The sequence below is a fragment of the Dipodomys merriami genome, unplaced genomic scaffold (assembly GCF_024711535.1).
Source record: "Dipodomys merriami isolate MVZ:Mamm:240054 unplaced genomic scaffold, mDipMer1.0.p SCAF_31, whole genome shotgun sequence".
In the NCBI taxonomy this organism is placed as follows: domain Eukaryota; kingdom Metazoa; phylum Chordata; class Mammalia; order Rodentia; family Heteromyidae; genus Dipodomys; species Dipodomys merriami.
The window spans coordinates 9,607,345-9,623,178 of NW_027204604.1; the positions used below are offsets into that span (position 1 = coordinate 9,607,345).

The 15,834-nt window shown below is 46.1% G+C and overlaps 1 protein-coding gene across 2 annotated transcripts; it reads right to left on the reverse strand.

Moving 5' to 3' along the window:
• Positions 1-741: 741 nt before the first annotated feature.
• On the reverse strand, positions 742-7,450 carry Dyrk3 (dual specificity tyrosine phosphorylation regulated kinase 3). Of its 2 annotated transcripts, XM_070041633.1 has the most exons (4): positions 7,256-7,336; positions 5,564-5,697; positions 5,109-5,217; positions 742-2,546 (listed from the first exon to the last, which is right to left on the reverse strand). In XM_070041633.1, the coding sequence occupies exons 3-4, from the start codon at positions 5,187-5,189 to the stop codon at positions 969-971; spliced, it is 1,659 nt and encodes a 552-aa protein (XP_069897734.1). In that variant the 5' UTR covers positions 5,190-5,217; positions 5,564-5,697; positions 7,256-7,336; the 3' UTR covers positions 742-968. The 2 variants fall into 2 exon arrangements, with proteins under 2 accessions (XP_069897734.1, XP_069897733.1); XM_070041632.1 differs by lacking the exon at positions 5,564-5,697 and having other exon boundaries at positions 7,256-7,450.
• Between the last annotated feature and the right edge of the window lie 8,384 nt (positions 7,451-15,834).

Below are 15,834 nucleotides of genomic sequence, written 5' to 3' on the forward strand. Positions count from 1 at the left end.
GACCAAGCCTTTAACACACAGGCCTTTGGGGAACACTTACCCACACCCCAACAATAACCTATAGAGTTGTCTGGTAAGTGGTAAGAGATCTGTGAAATGCTTCTGAATGCCAAGGAAACAAATGGGAGACAAAATAACAACATTATCTAAAATGACAGTGCATCAGAGAATGTTAAGGAAGAACTAACAAGTAGTAATGGCAATTGTCCAGTAGCCAAGTTGTTTGTTTGTTTTCTGCCAGTCCTGAGGCTTGAATTCAGAGCCTAAGTGCTGCCCCTGAGCCTTTCTGCTCAAAGATAACACTACCACTTGAGCCACAGCTCCACTTCTGGCTTTTGGTAGTTAACTGTAGTAAAGAGACTGAGGGATTTTCCTGTTAGGGTTGACTTTGACTATGATCCTCTCAACCTCCTGAGTAGCTAGGATTATATAGGCATGAGCCACTGGTACCTGGTTAACCAGGAACTTTGAGATGCTTTCATCCTGCCACCCCCACCGCCTCCCCTGCCAGTCTGACGTGAGCCCACAGAATGGCCTGCTGAAGCAAGAGTTCTAGCTTTGTCTCTCACGCATACCACCCACCCACATCCCAAACCATCCCTCTTGAACAGATGCTGAGGGAGACAGACTGGGGAGCCAGCATGTATTTTTGGAATACCTTCTACGCTGAGAGAGATTCTTTTAAACCAACGGAGTGATACACAGGTGTAGATACCTCTGATGATAATGACAAAAATGCACTGACCTATAAAAAGTCATTTAATGTATATTCCAGATGGCCAACACAAGCTTGGTAGGTAATTAGCCCTTCCATAGTTCTTTTTATAGTCATATAAAAATGTTTTGCCTTATTTTAAAAAAAAAGAGAGTTTAGTCCAACAAAATCATATCCACCAACGGGTTTGCATCTTTTTCACTTGCAGGTTCACAAGATAAAAATACACACATCTGCATCCCTGAGCTATCCATTAGCTAATCAGTTTGGGCAATACACTGCACAAAGGTATACTGCCACTGGTTTCTGACATCAGGTTAGCCTTAAGCTTATTGGCTATGCCAACAACTGGAGGAAGCTTGGAACTCAGCCCCTGGAAAGCATTCGTAGGACTCACTACTGGTTTTCCTGGCACCTTGTCTGTGGTTAGAGACTTGGGCAGAGCCTTACTGATCCAGGGGTGTCTTAACGCTTGAGCTGGGGTCATGCGGGCAGAGGGGTCCCACTGAAGACATCTTTTGAGAAATTCTATGAACAAGTAGTCATCACACCCTTTCAGTGCTGTCCCCCAGTCTCTGCTGCCTGGGGTACCCCGCTTTTTACCCCGCCGTGAGCGACCCCCCACAAGTACAACTCTCCCATCTGACTGAGTAGTCATGGAACAGTAGCGAGGTAAGCCCTTGGAGTTAATAAAGTACTTGGCACGTTTGGATTGCTCCAGGAGTTTGGGTGGTGGCATTCCCAGAAGCTCCATCATGCACGCCAGCTGGTCGCCTTCATCCTCTCCGGGGAACAGAGGCTGTCCAGTGAAGAGCTCCGCCAAGATGCAGCCGAAACTCCATATATCAATCGGCGTACTGTAGCGACATCCTAGGATGATCTCCGGGGCTCGGTAGAAACGGGACTGGATGTACGTGTAGAGCTTCTGGTATTCGAAACAGCTGGACCCGAAGTCGATGACTTTGGTGGCGCTGCGCCCGTGGTGTTTCAGGAGAATGTTTTCTGGCTTCAGGTCGCAATGAATAATCTTATTTTTGTGGAGAGCATCCAAAGACTGCAGGATGGATTGAGCAAACTTGCGGACCAGCTGGATGCTAAATCCCTGAAACTTGTTTTTCTTAATCAACTCATACAGGTCGATGCTGAGCAATTCAAAAGCAATGCACACATGGTTCCGGAAGGTGAAGCTCTCCAGCATGTGAATGACATTCATGCTCCCAGTCTTGTCTTGTTTCTTCAGATGCTCCAAGATCCGGATCTCCTCGGCCGCTTGCCGATGAAAGCGCTTTTCATTACGCACCATTTTTAGGGCCACGTACTGTCGAAGTTTGTGATCGTAGACTCGGGCTACCTGTCCAAAACTTCCCTTGCCAATAATTTTCAGCACCTCATATCGATAAGCGAGGTGGTCTCGAGGTACATGGATATAGGCCCCTTCTGCATCATCATAGCCCCCGTTATTGGGACCACCAACAACTCCTTGTCTTTTTTTGGCATTTGGACCTACAAAGTAGATTTCTGGGTAGTTGATAATTTCCACCTTCTCATAAGCAGTGAGGTGGTGTTTGTACTGCTTCAGGGCCTGCTCCGGCGTTAGAGGTACCGCCACTTTGAGTGTCTTGGATGAACTGCTGGATTTCACTGTGTGAAAGCTTTCTACACTTTTCCTCTGAGAAGTGGGAGGTGAGCATTTTTCGGAGTCACCGGCGCCTTCTGATAGGAATGTACCAGACCGCCTGTTGCCAAATTCTTGAAACAGCTGTTCTACCTTCATCTCACCTCCATTCAGAAAGTGCTGTGTATGCTCTCTTGTTAACTGCTCACTGGAGATCTATGGGAGAGAAAAATACATACATAGAAAGGTTAGAAAAGATGAAAGAATCCTCCCTCTGACTGAACAACATCAAAACATGACCAGTCATGTTTATTTTAAGGTTAAAAGATCCAAATGGGAGCTAAGAAAAGCAAGTCTAGAGACTTGTGTTATACTAATTCTGACTCCCTGAGTATTAAGGTCGCTAGTCCCTTGTGTATACCCTGCTCTTGTTCATAACAAAACGGCTGTCTTAGTATTCCTTAAGACACCAGCTTCCTTCCTTATAGATCGGTCTTGTATGAGACCTCTTCAACCCACTTAACTATTCACATGCTACTTACTCTCCTTGAAGGCCCGGTTTAAGCCAGCCACCATTGGCTCATGCTTGTAATCCTAGCTATGTGAGAGGCGAAGAACTGGAGGATCATAGTTCAAAGGCAGCTGGGGTGAAAGAAAAAAATGTGAGACTTCTTTTCTACCCATAGCTGGGCACATCTGTTGTCCTCAGCTTTGTGAAAGGTTGTGATATTTGGGAGAATCAGGATTCCAGGTCAGCCTGGGCAGAAAAGTAAGGAAGCTAGCCGGGGTGGGGTACTGACAGTTATCAGCAATGGGAAGCCTAAAGGTAAGCAGATGGAGGCTCAGGCCTGTGCTAACATGAGGAAGGAAGCCCTTATCCTAAAAACAAGCAGAGAAAAAGAGGGCTGGCGACATGGCTCAGGAGTATTAACACCAGTAAGAAGGTGGCTCTAGTTCAAGCCCCAGTATGACCAAAATAAATAGAAATAAGACCCAGTTTAAGCCCTCTTTTCCACTTAGCACTATTTCAAGCCCATTCTAATTAATATCTCTTCTGCCACCATCCCTGGTCCTGGGGCTTGAAATCAGGGCCTGGGCATTGTCCCTAAACTTGAGCCACTGCTCAAGTTCTGAATCTTATTGGAGATAAGATTCAGAAAGTGCTTTGTATGATCATAAAGGTGGCTTCATTCAAACTGTGATCATCAAATCTCAGCCTCCTGAGTAGCTAGGATTACACTTGTGAGCCACAGCACCTGGCTTTTAACTTTGCATTTTGACTATAGCATTTAGAGTCTGTCCCTTACCCTTTGCCAGTTGACTATATATGGACAATGTAAGATACTATATATATAGTACTGAGAAGATATTTGAAAAATTAGTGGACAATGTAAGACAAGGTAAAATACCGTGTGTGTGTGTGTGTGTGTGTGTGTGTGTGTGTGTGTGTGTGTGTGTGTGTGTGTGTGTGTGTGTGTGTGTGTGTGTGTGTGTGTGTGTGTGTGTGTGTGTATAGTATAAGGAAAAAGAGAAAAGAAAGGGAAGAGGAAGGAAGGAAGGAAGGAAGAAGTAGGAGGGAGGGAGGGAGGAGGGAGGAAGAAAGGAAGAAAGGAGAGAGGGAAGAAAGGGAAGAAGGGAGGGAGAGGTAGGGAGGAAGAAGGAAGGGAGGGAGGGAAAAGAATGGAAAGGACAAAAGGAGATAAATTAATTTTGATCTTGAAAAATAATATTCTAAGTGACCTACCAGAATGAGATCAGCATGGACCAACTCCAAATTAAAGTTAAAATGAGATTTAAGTCAGATGTCCAGAACTCCAGAATTCTGGAATTCTCAGAAGCTTTTATATGTATTTATATAGTATTTATATGCTAAAGAAAGAAACTCACAGAGAATGTAAAGACATCCCACTGTAGTCCAGAAAGGGGATAAAAATAGGCTGCACAGACTTTCAAATGTTTCAGCCCCTGCTTTAATATTATTAACCTTGAAAATGGCGAAAAGGTTGCTTTGAATTAGATAAAGATGGAAACTTGAGAAGAACTATGAGCGATACCAGTCATTTCAACATAGAAACAACTTCAGGTTTTAAACACAAAACATGAGTGAAAAGCAGGAAAATGAAGTTATTTCAATTCTCCATGTTTCTTTAGATGCCATAGGTAGTATATTTTAAGGTCACAGGATGGTTTCTCCTTGTCTTGGAACATGCCCAAATCCAGCTCTGACTACTAATGTATGGGTGCTTGAAAGAATATGAATTAATTTTATTATCTTAAGTAAAATGGTGTCAGAAGCTAAGTGTCTGCAGCTTGGAAAATGATTAAATGCATCAAAACCCTAACTATATTGTTCAAGTTTAATTGATGAGTTACAAAATGGTGCTCTTTAGCATACTAATTAAGCTCACATTGCATCTCTTCTTTTCAGGGACAAATTGTGCCCATTTCCTTTCTGTTTGCTTGTGTTTAAAAGAGCACATACTCTCTGCATATCATCCTCTCTAGACATAAGCATTACTTAAATAGCAGATGATTAAGTAACCTACTCTTTTTTTTCTAATGGCATGTTTTATCTCTGTAGAAACTAAAAAGTGGGCTTCAAATTAAAAACCTGCAAAACTAAATTCAGACCCCAGAAATTCCTTTTCCAGTCAGGAGAAACCAAAAGGAAACGGAACAAAGGCTGTGTGGCTAGTGACATGCATTGCACCTGGGGTGTCGGGCAATGTCCTCATGCCCAAGACGATGAGAATGCCAAGAATGGGCTCCTGCACTTACATTTAGTCTTCGGGGTAGAGGCGGCTCAGGAGTGCACAGAACATTTGAACAGGGTGGGCATTTGGTTTCATCGATCATCATGAAGGAATCGTACACACCATCCTCCAATCTAGTTGAAACGATTACAGATAAAGTTTATGAGTAACTGAAGAATACCAATTTCTATTTCAAAATACCCTGTGTCTGAACTGCTTCGAGGCTTGCTACAAACAACTATTTGTAGAAATGTCTACACATTGGCATTGTAAACAAGTGGGCCATTTGGCAGAAGAAGCAAAGAATACCAAATTCCCCTCCCCCCTTTTTGTAAAGAGGCATTTCTAAATACTTTAAAATAGTTAAAATAACAAGATTTACTTCCTAAATATTGTTTTGTTTAAAAAATCAGGACTGTCAATTAACTGACTACTGGAAAGTGCAGGCTATTTGGAATATGGAATATTAAGACTACAAACCTTCATGATCATGTCAAAATCTGAGACTTGGAATCTAAACTCAGCTCTATCACTGGCTTCAAGGCTTTTGCTCTGAGCCAGTTTTCCGGGGCGACAGGAAGAGAAGCTCTGTCTCTACACACTTCTGGTTCTTACTGGCAAGAAATAAAAGGTCTTTTAGGGCCGTGTTCTCTTTATTAATTTGCTTACTTTCCTACTTACACCTACCTAGTTTGCAGGAAGATACAATGATTACTAGATGCTCTAGATAGCAAAACTGGATTTTACTTCTGTCTCCACTTCATTTCCCAGGAGATGGGGCAGGCCAAATAATAGCTAAATGATTGTGGTTCATTTTTCAAGTCTCTAACATGTGGACCCAAAGGATGGAAAGGATTTATTTAATCTGCAAGATGGTCCTGAATAATGTAATTCATTCCATAGCAAGAATATAGATTTCCAACACCTCAGCAGTTCACAGTATCTTTTATATTGCATACTGTGAATACAACAACGACCAGGTGGCAAAGGAAGCATTTTTTTTTTAAATGTCTTTTAAGCTGAGGAGAGGGTGGCTGATGCCTATAATCCTAGCAATTCAGGAGGCTGGGATCTGAGGATCGTGGTTAGAAGCCAGCCTCTGCTTTATAAAACGCTTATCACCAATTCACCACCAAGAACGCCAGAAGTAGGGCTGTGGCTCAAGTGGGAGAGCACTAGCCTTGAGCACAAAGGTCAGTGACAGCGCCCAGGATTCAAGTTCAAGTCACAGGATTGGCACACACACACACACACACACACACACACACACACACACACACACACACACACACACACACACACACACACACACACACTTCCCCCCAAAAAAATCCTTAACTATTTTAGCCCTGTAAAAATCCTTTGTAAGGTTAGTTCTAGAGTGTGTTGCATTAAAAGAATACAAAGGCCGACACAAAAACAGTACAAATATTTTTAGAATGTTCTGTTTAAACCGTGCTCACATTCTGACGGGATCATCTCTATCTTTAACGAGGAAACGCTTTGCCGACAGAAACCCAATGTGCTGGGTGTGAACCACCCTTCTGCCACAGCGTGAAACAAACAAACAAACAAACACACAAACAAACAAGGGACCAGGCACCGTCTAGACGCTCCACACCCGCAAGATTTCCAACTAGCAGGAAAAGATCGCAGGAAGGCGCCACGGAACCAAAGGGGGGGAGTCCCTTCTCTCCACTGAAGACTACAGAGCCAGGTGGGCAGTGTCTCCACCTCCAATCTGCCCAGCAGAGCCCCCAGATCCCACGCCAGCCCGCCCCCTGGGGCAAACCCCCCAGGAGTTCCGAGCAACAGGGCCTCTTTCAAGAAGGTCTGGCTCCCGGGTTCCCCCAGTCTTGCTAAAAGAAGTAATACACCAAATAAACGCCCTGGGCTTCCAGATTGCCATACCACGCACCCCGATCTGGGGTTCTGGGTACCGGGGGGGTGGTGGTAATGCTCTCCCCCACCCCACGCTCCAGCCCCGCCCGCCCTCCGCCGGGCTGTACGGGAGGGTGGAAGGGGTCGGTCCCGGGAGGGAATCGCAGCCCCCGGGCGGGGTGCTCAGCCAACCTCCAGCCCAGGCCTTCGCCCACCCCACGCCGGCCTCTCCAGCCAGCTCCAGGCGCTCACTCGGGCGCCCCCAACCCGTTACCCCCGGGGCGCCGTTACCTCCGCTGCTGAGGCGGGAGCCCGACCCCGGGTGGCCCCGCATCCTTCCGTCCCGGCCCGCGAGCCGTGCCTCCCATCGCTAGCTCCGGAGCCCCTCCACGAGGGGAGGGGCGGCGGTTGGAGGGTCCGCGGGCCGCGTCCACCTGCGCCGGGCCGGCTGCGTCTGCCTCCGGGGCGCGCCGCTGCCCCGGGGACTCTCGGGGACACACTGCAGCTCCGCGCGCCCGGGCTCCGGACCCGCCCCGGCGGGGAGCAGGGAGCCGCGCGCGGGGCGGGGGAGAAGGGGGCGGGGCGGGCCGGTCGCCTAGCAACCGCGGCACGCCCCCGGGAAACGCCTGACGCGGCAAGCGCGCTGACGCACGGGGGCGGGGCGCGGCTTGGAGGTGTCTCCCCAGCGGGCCTCTGGCGCTGGCTGGGGGAAGGTTGGGGTACGCTTGGAGCTGGGGCCGTGGAGGGCGGGGTGCACGGCTGCCATGGCCGAAAACCCCCTATTGCCGCCCCAGAGGCGCCGCCCGCCGTCTGGGGCTCCCCAGGCGCACGTGGCAGAGGGGAGTTCTAAAACCTCGGGCTTGGATACGAGTGAAAAGTGAATCGGTGGATTGTTTCAGACTTACACCCCGGCGGAGCGTGACCGGGGAGAGCCAGACTCTTAATGACCCCGTACCGTACTTGCACTGAAGAACGATTGTCCCAATCCCAATGGGCCACCCCGGGTGACATTCCTCCTTCACAGATTTTTCTTTTTTTACGTGGGATCCGAAGTTGGGCTAGCGCGCAGAAAGGCTAGGGTGCAAGAAGAAAAACCATTTCACAGATAGGGAGACGGAGGCCGGGGAGCCTTGCTTCCTCGTGGTCATCTAGTGGCGAGGCGTGGACTGGCCTAACAGCCTGGCCTTCCTCCTGCAGCCAGGACTCCTCGGAAGGCTCTGCCTTTGCCCTCTCCTCCCTCAGAGAGTGAAGGCGTCTCCCAACTCGCTGTACAATTCAGACTCTTCGGTCAGACCGAGGTTTGAAGGTAGAAAGAGTTAAAAATGAAGTCGGAGTTTAACCAGACACCCAGGTCCGAACGCCCGCGAGGCGCCGACCGCGGGCGCCACCTGGCGGGGTCTGGGGGATCATGTCAGGGCAGCCCCCAATAACCATACATTCTAGTTTCCAGCCCAGCGTCATTCCCCTGAGTGAAAGTCAGATATCTTGTTCTCCTGTGTCCAAACAAAGGGCCCAGCGTCTCTTCGTGAGTTAAGAACCTGTTCGTCTGGGGAATTTTCCTTTTTGTAATCAATATGCTTGTTCCTTTTTTTTTTTTTTTTGTAGCCTGCCTATAATAGATACAGAAGCAGAACACGTTTTCTTTCGTGATGATCATTTCATTTGTTTTTCTAATTTTATAAAGAAGCGTGTACTTTTCCCCTGCCTTCCTCTCTTCTCTTCCCCTGCCACCAGAGCACTCTTGCTCTTGTGGACATTTGCATTTAGGCTCTTTGAAGCTTTTGTTTGAAGAGTTCCCTGGCAACAAAAAGTTTGGACAAGATTGTTAGGAAAGTCCCTCCCAGCCCCACGATTGCGAAACCCTGTTAAATAACCCCTGCCCCTGTACCTCTGTGGTATGCAGACCACTCTGCTACCCTGAATTGTTGAATGAGACTTGCCTACACTTGTTTCTTTACCGCCTTCTGAATCACCTCCCTCGAGAGAATTGCATCTCCAGCCTGTGTTTGAAACACATTTTTCAGAGCCAAGCCGAGGCAAGCTGTGTTTCAGGTAGAAAACACAGACGCTTTCTTTGTCTTGTCTGTTGTTCCCAGGGTCAAGGGAGGGAAGATTCTTGTTGAGGGTGGTGAAGCTCCATGAATCTCTGACCTTAGAGGTGAGAGTACTTTGCCAAGTTTCCTCAAAGAATCCCTGTTCCATAAATGGCAAGTCCAAGTTCAAGTCCAGTAAGGGTCTAACAGGAGCCCACTTACCCCCCACCCTGCAGCTTCCCACACCCTCCAGCTCCAGAGATAAGCAGAAAATCATAGAAAGATGCCTGCCTGTCCTTTGAAGCCAGCTCTAGTACATCAGAAAAATAAGTAACATTGAATAAACCAAAGCATGCAAATATTGGGCCAGAGTGTAGGCAAAGGGTTCAAACCTCAGCCCTGCAAATAAATAAATAAGATCTTTATAATAGGAGCTAGAGATGAGACCCTGGGTTAGATTCCCAGCACTACAAAGACAAAAACAACACATGGAATGCTCTGAATGCAATCACAGCAGTTTCAAATGTACAGCAGGAGCTAGGTGCTCATGCATGCAATCTGAACTACGCAGGAGACTGAGATCTGGGGGATAGTGATTCAAAACAGGCCTGCTAGAAAAGTCTGTAACACTATATCTGCAAAAAAGGCAGGCTGGAGATGTGATTCAAATGGTAGTGCACTAGTTAAGCAAGCATGAAGCCCTGAGTTCAAACCTTAGTATTGGTGGGAAAATACCCTTGTGGCCACAGTCAACTGGAATTTTTTTTTAAAAAATCAAACATTTGTTGGAAGATGAAGTTTAAAATCATCTTATGGAGGTTGGAGGCATGGCTCAGGTGGTAAAGTGGCAGCCAGTGAACAAAAGTGTCAGATGCCAAGTTCCAGTCCCTGGTTTCGGACAAAAACAAAAAAAAAGGGAATCATTTCATACCTTTGAATTTCTTTACAGTAGTATGTGCCACAATGCTTACAATGGCACAGGCACCAAAAAACTGTGTTTTTAAAAAGCCATTCAGACCAAAGCTATGCAAGTCCCTCTTCTGATGCTTCCCATCTCTAGCACTGGGGACAGCAGGTGCTGAGTCTGCTAACACCCCTTCTGAGGGTTCTTTTTTTTTGGCAGTTGTGAGGCTTGAACTCTGGGCCTAGGTGATGTCCCTCAGCTCTTCAGCTCAAGGCTAGCGCTCTACCACTTGAGCCACAGGGCCACTTCTGGTTTTCTGGTGGTTTACTGGAGATAATAGACTCATGGACTTTCTTCCCCGGGCTGGCTTTGAACCATAATCTTCAGGTTTCAGCCTCCTGAGTAGCTAGGATTACAGGTGTGAGTCACCAGTGCCCTGCTTGAGGGTAGTCTTTATTAGTTCCAAACCCAGAAACATTTATTTTTCTTGTTTTTGTTTGTTTCTTTTGTTTTTGGTGTCAATACTGGGGTTTGAAGTCAGGACCTAGGCACTGTCTCTTTGCTTTTTTACTCAAGGCTGAAACGCAACCACTTGATTCACACTTCTATATCCAGGTTTTTGGTGGCTAATTGTGGGTAAGAGTCTTACAAATTTTTCTGCCCAGACTGGCTTGAAAGTGGGATCCTTAGATCTCAGCCTACTGAAAATCTAGTAGTTAGGACTTTTTTTTACCCCAAATTGCTGCCACCTCCGTTTAATATTCCTGAGTTAGCATAACCAGTGTAACCTGCTGACCCTGAAGGAACGTATGAGTGATGTTTCTGAAACCTTAGAGGCAAACCAGGACTCTTTCTAATCATCGCTAACATTGACTGAGTCTGTGCTACGTTCCAAGTACCCTCTGAAGCGCCTTAATATATTTGCAGATTTAAAAGTCATGGTAAGGGGCTGGGAAGGTGGCTCAGTGGCAGAGCACTTGCCTTGCATGCATGAGAACCTGGGTTCGATTCCTCAGCATCACATAAGCAAAAAGAAAAAAGCCAGAAGTGGTGCTATGGCTCAAGTGGTAGAGTGCTAGCCTTGAGCTGAAGAGCTGAGGGACAGTGCCCAGGCCCAGAGTTCAGGCCCCACAACCGGACCCCTCCCCCCCCAAAAAAAGTCATGGTAAGTGAGGTAGATGCCACCCTTTAAGTAACACTTCTGGAAACCATCTCAGAGATCAATAACTCACCCAATGCAGCTACCAGCTGATGAGCTGGGACTCAGCCCCCACACCCTAGACTGCCCATATATTGTGTGCATTCCCTGGTGTGGCAGAATAAACCACGGGACTCTTTGAATTGTGTGGCACACAGCAGCCCTGGGTTGATTCTGACATAAGGTAAACAGTCCCCCAAAGTCATCCATAACCTACTCCCCCTAATCTATGACCCTGCTACCTTTCTTGGCAAAAGAAGGAGTTCAGAAATACGATGAAGGATCGTGAGATGAAATATTTTATTCTGACTAGTCTTGACAAGATGGGGGGCAGCAGGGGAGGATGTGATCATGGATGCAGAGATGGGAGGGGGAAATGGAAGGAGGGAGGGAGGAGGAGGAGCTTGATTTGCAGGTGCTGCTGTCAGTCTCAAAGATGGAGGAAGGAGCCATGAATCATGCATGAGGCACCCTACCTGCAGGGGACTCTGGATGTTTATGACATACAGGCTGTGTTGTGTGGCCTAGCTCCAGCTTCCCACACCGGGTCTCAAAGAACAGTAAATATCTGTTTAAAAGGAAATCACTTCCCCTAGGATTAGGTAGCACTTGAAATCCTGACTTTGAAGTTCTCAGAACAACTTGCCTCAGCCCCAGTCTCTGCCAGTCCGCTGACTGCTGGTCTCCCTCTAGGGCCTTCACGAGAAGCCCTGCTTCAGGACCTTGAGCCCCTCACTCACCTAGCTTCTCTTGTCCCTACCAGGGAACTTACAGATCCCACATCATCCATAGAGGCAGGATTCCCTTGTGTAGAATTTCCCTGGGAACCAGCAGGTGTTGGAATCTCCACCAAGACTCTGGTTTCTGCCACAGGTTGTGAGGAGCATTTTTACCTTAGATGAGTCCCATTCTTAGGTAAGGAAGGAACTTCCTGAGATGCAAAGGCTTTATTTCTGAGAACTATAAAGATCTCTTACTGCCAGACTGTGTGTGTCTGAGGGTAGTTTCTGTGGGTCAGGAACTCAGCAGGACACAGTGGAGATTGTGAATCTGTGCTCTGTGATGGCTGGGTTATAGCTAGGAACTTGACAATCTTTGGGATGGCCAGGGCTGGTGGGGCTCAGTCATGTGGCTGGTAAGTTAATGCTGACAGATTAGTTTTTCCCACATCAGTCTCTTCTGTAGATTTTTTTTTCCTTTTGTGCCAGTAATGGGGCTTGAACTCAGGGACTAAACACTACCCCTTAGCTATCTTTTTAAATTTTTTTGCTCAACATTGGTGCTCTACCACTTGAGCCATACTTCCACTTCTGGTTTTTTGGTAATTAATTGGAGATAAAAGTCTCACAGACTTTCCTGTTCAAGCTGCTTCAAATCTCCACCCTGAGACCTCAGCCTCCTGAGTAGCTAGGATTACAAACATGAGCCACCCACATGTGGTTCTCTGGACTGCTTCATTGATCTCTCACCATAATGGCCATATTCCACCAGAGCAAGAATTCCAGGAGACCTAGGAAATGGTCATGACTTTTATGACTAACCCGTCAGAATCACACACTCAGTCTGATCATATGCTGTTGGTCACAGAGGTCAGTTCTGATCCCACATGGGAGGAGATTATAAGAGAATGAAGACCGCTGAGGGCTCTTTTAGAGTCTGACTAACATAATCTACCCTCTGGCCCTCCATTCATTTTGTCCCTACAGCATAACATAATTCTAACATGACGCCCCAAACTGGAGGAAATGGAATATACAGATTTGTCTCTGACAGAAGTTACTATGAAAATCATTAGGGCAAGTTCGTATATTAGGCCTTCTGGACTCATACTTTTTTATTTTTATTTATTTATTTATGTATGCAGCTACTCAGTATTAGTACAGGTGCTTGAACTCAGGGCCTGTGTGCTATCTCTTAGCTTTCTTTATTCAAAGCTGGCATTCTATCACTTGAGCCATAGCAATATTTCTGGCTTTTTGCTGGTTACTTTGAGATAAGAATCTCACAGACTTTCCTGTCTAGTCTGGCTTCAAACCAAAATCCTCTTTTTTCAAGGCCAGGAGTCAAAATGCGACGTTGCAAATGCTAAGAAAACTGCCTCTCTCTAAGCCATATTCCCAGCCCCCCAATTCACTGTCCTTGACATTTCCATGAGCTTTAAATCAATGTATACAGTTGCATAATCACCCACACCATCAACACATTCCCATTGCTACAAAGTATCCTCTGTTCTCCTGGCACTCAAAGCACAGGTGTCCCTCTATTTCCTGTTCCCATAGTTTTGCCTTCAATCATGTTATATACATGGGGCAATATGTAGCCTTGGAGTCTGGCTTCTTCCACTTAACATAAGTTATTTAGGAAATATCCATAGCAGTATCTCAAAGTACATTCCTTTTCATTACTAAATAGAATTCTGACTTGGTTTCTCCTCCCTCAGTGGAGGGAGAATTGAGTTATTCTAGTTTTTGCAGTGGTGAGGAAGCTTCTGCACTTCATACACATTTGTATGAACACAAGTTTTTAGTACAGTGGATAAATTCTTAAGTCTGGGAGTAAGTATACACTGATTTTACAACAGCCACAGGCTGGTCAGTAGCTCACACCTATAATCCTAGCTACTTAAGAGGTTGAGATTTGAGGACCGCAGTTGGAAGTCAGCTCAGGCAGGAAAAACGGTGAGACTCGTATCTCCAACTAATCACTAAAAAGCTGGAGCCATGGTTCAAGTGGTAGAGCACCAGTCTTGTGTGAAAAAGCTAAGGGACAATATTCAAGCCCTGAGTTCAAGCCTCAGTACTGGCACAAAAAAGAAAATTGAGTTTTGAGAGTTCTTTGTATATTATAGATGCAATTCCTTTTTTTCTAGGCTTATCTTTTCATTAACACTAAAAAACTTCTTTATTCATGTAATTGGTAAATAAAAATGGTATCTATTTGCTATGTGCAATCTGTTGTTCGAAAATACATTCATATATATACATACATATGTTTGTAATGAGATGGTTAAATTGAAGCAATTAATATTGTTAGTTCCCATACTTATTTGTGTGGGGAGGGGGAGGGGGAATTAGGGCACTTTAAATTTGTTGTCAGTATTTTTTTTTTTTTTTTGGTCGGTCGTGGGGCTTGAACTCTGGGCCTGGGCGCTGTCCCTGCGCTCTTCAGCTCAAGGCCAGCACTCTACCACTTGAGCCACAGCGCCACTTCCGGTTTTGTAATGATTTATTGGAGATAAGAGTCTCACAGACTTTCCTGCCCGGGCTGACTTTGAACCTGGCTGTTTTGGAACTGAGATCCTCAGATCTCAGCCTCTTAAGTAGCTGGGATTACAGGCACGAGCCACCGGCACCTGGCTTCTCTTAGCAATTTTTAAGGTCTTAACATGTCTTTTGAAGAGCAGAGTATTAATTTTCACCAGTCCAAAATATCATTTTAAAAAATGGATCATGCTTATCGCGCCAGTCCCAAGCCCTCTATGCCTAACATAGAGCCACAAACATTTTCTCAATTTTTAAAAATAAGTGTGATTTATATTTTCTATTTAGGTCAACAATGTTTAAAAATTCTCATTTGAAGAGGATGTGAGGTGAACATCCCTATTAGTCAGACTTTTTGTCACTGTGACAAATTCTTAAAATAAAAGCAATTTAACGGGAAGAAACATTAATTTTGGGCACAGTTTCAAGAAGTTGCAGTCCTAGGTTGGCTCACTCCATGGTTCTCGGCCAGTGGGAAAGCTGAACATCATCGCAGAAGGGCATGACAGAGGAAAAATGAGGTCCCTCCATGTGACCAGGAAGTAAAGAAAGAAGGGGATTGGGGGCAAGATAATGCCCTTCAAAGGCACGCCCTCTGTGACCCACTTCCTCCGCAAGGCTCCGGCTCCTGAGCCGGTGGACACACTTCCTATTCAAGTTAGAACAGAACCAGGTTTGTTTCCTGGCCTGTTAAAATGAATGGATGGTTTAGAGGAGGGTGCAGTAGAGTTAACATTCTCTGTGTTTGGACAAAGGTATAATGATGTGTACCACATCATTACTGTGCCATTTGGGATAGTTTCCCTGACCCCTAAAGATCTTCCGGCTCCTACCTGTCAACCACTAATTATGTCCTAGGCTTCTAATTAATACAGTCTTCTTTTCTAAGATGTGTGTACAATAGTTTCTCTGGCTTGAAAGTTCTGCCATTCCTAAGTAACTTTCCTCAGCTCCTTACAGAGGCTCACTCTACAGCTGAGCTCTAATGGAACATCCATGTATCAGATACTCTGAAGTATGGCCCAGGTGGGGTGTCTTCCTCTGGGAAGGAGGGATGGCTCCTCTGGCTTTGGCCTTGTGGCTGGAGTACTTCAGCATTCATCCCTGGAGGTGTAGAAAACAGGGCTGGCAATTGGGTCCCCGGAGGGGATGGGCGAGATTGCAGGAGACCTGCCTTTGGATAGCAATGTGGAGGAGTCTCCATGTAACGGTGTCAGTTTTAAGACGCAAGATTCGATCCAGTTTTTGTGCATGGGGCAAATGTGGGACAAGAGCAGATTCTCTTGATACTGAAATTATCACCCACATGTAAAGTGGATATCCGGGAGGACAAACTCCTCCTTGAAGTCTCTCGCTTACAACGCAAGGCAAAGACCTTAGCTGGAAGCCTTGCAGAGAAGCCTGGTTTTGAGAGCCCTGCACGCTTCATGAATCAGGGGTTCAGTTCAGATTGCAGAATCGAGCTAAACGACGTG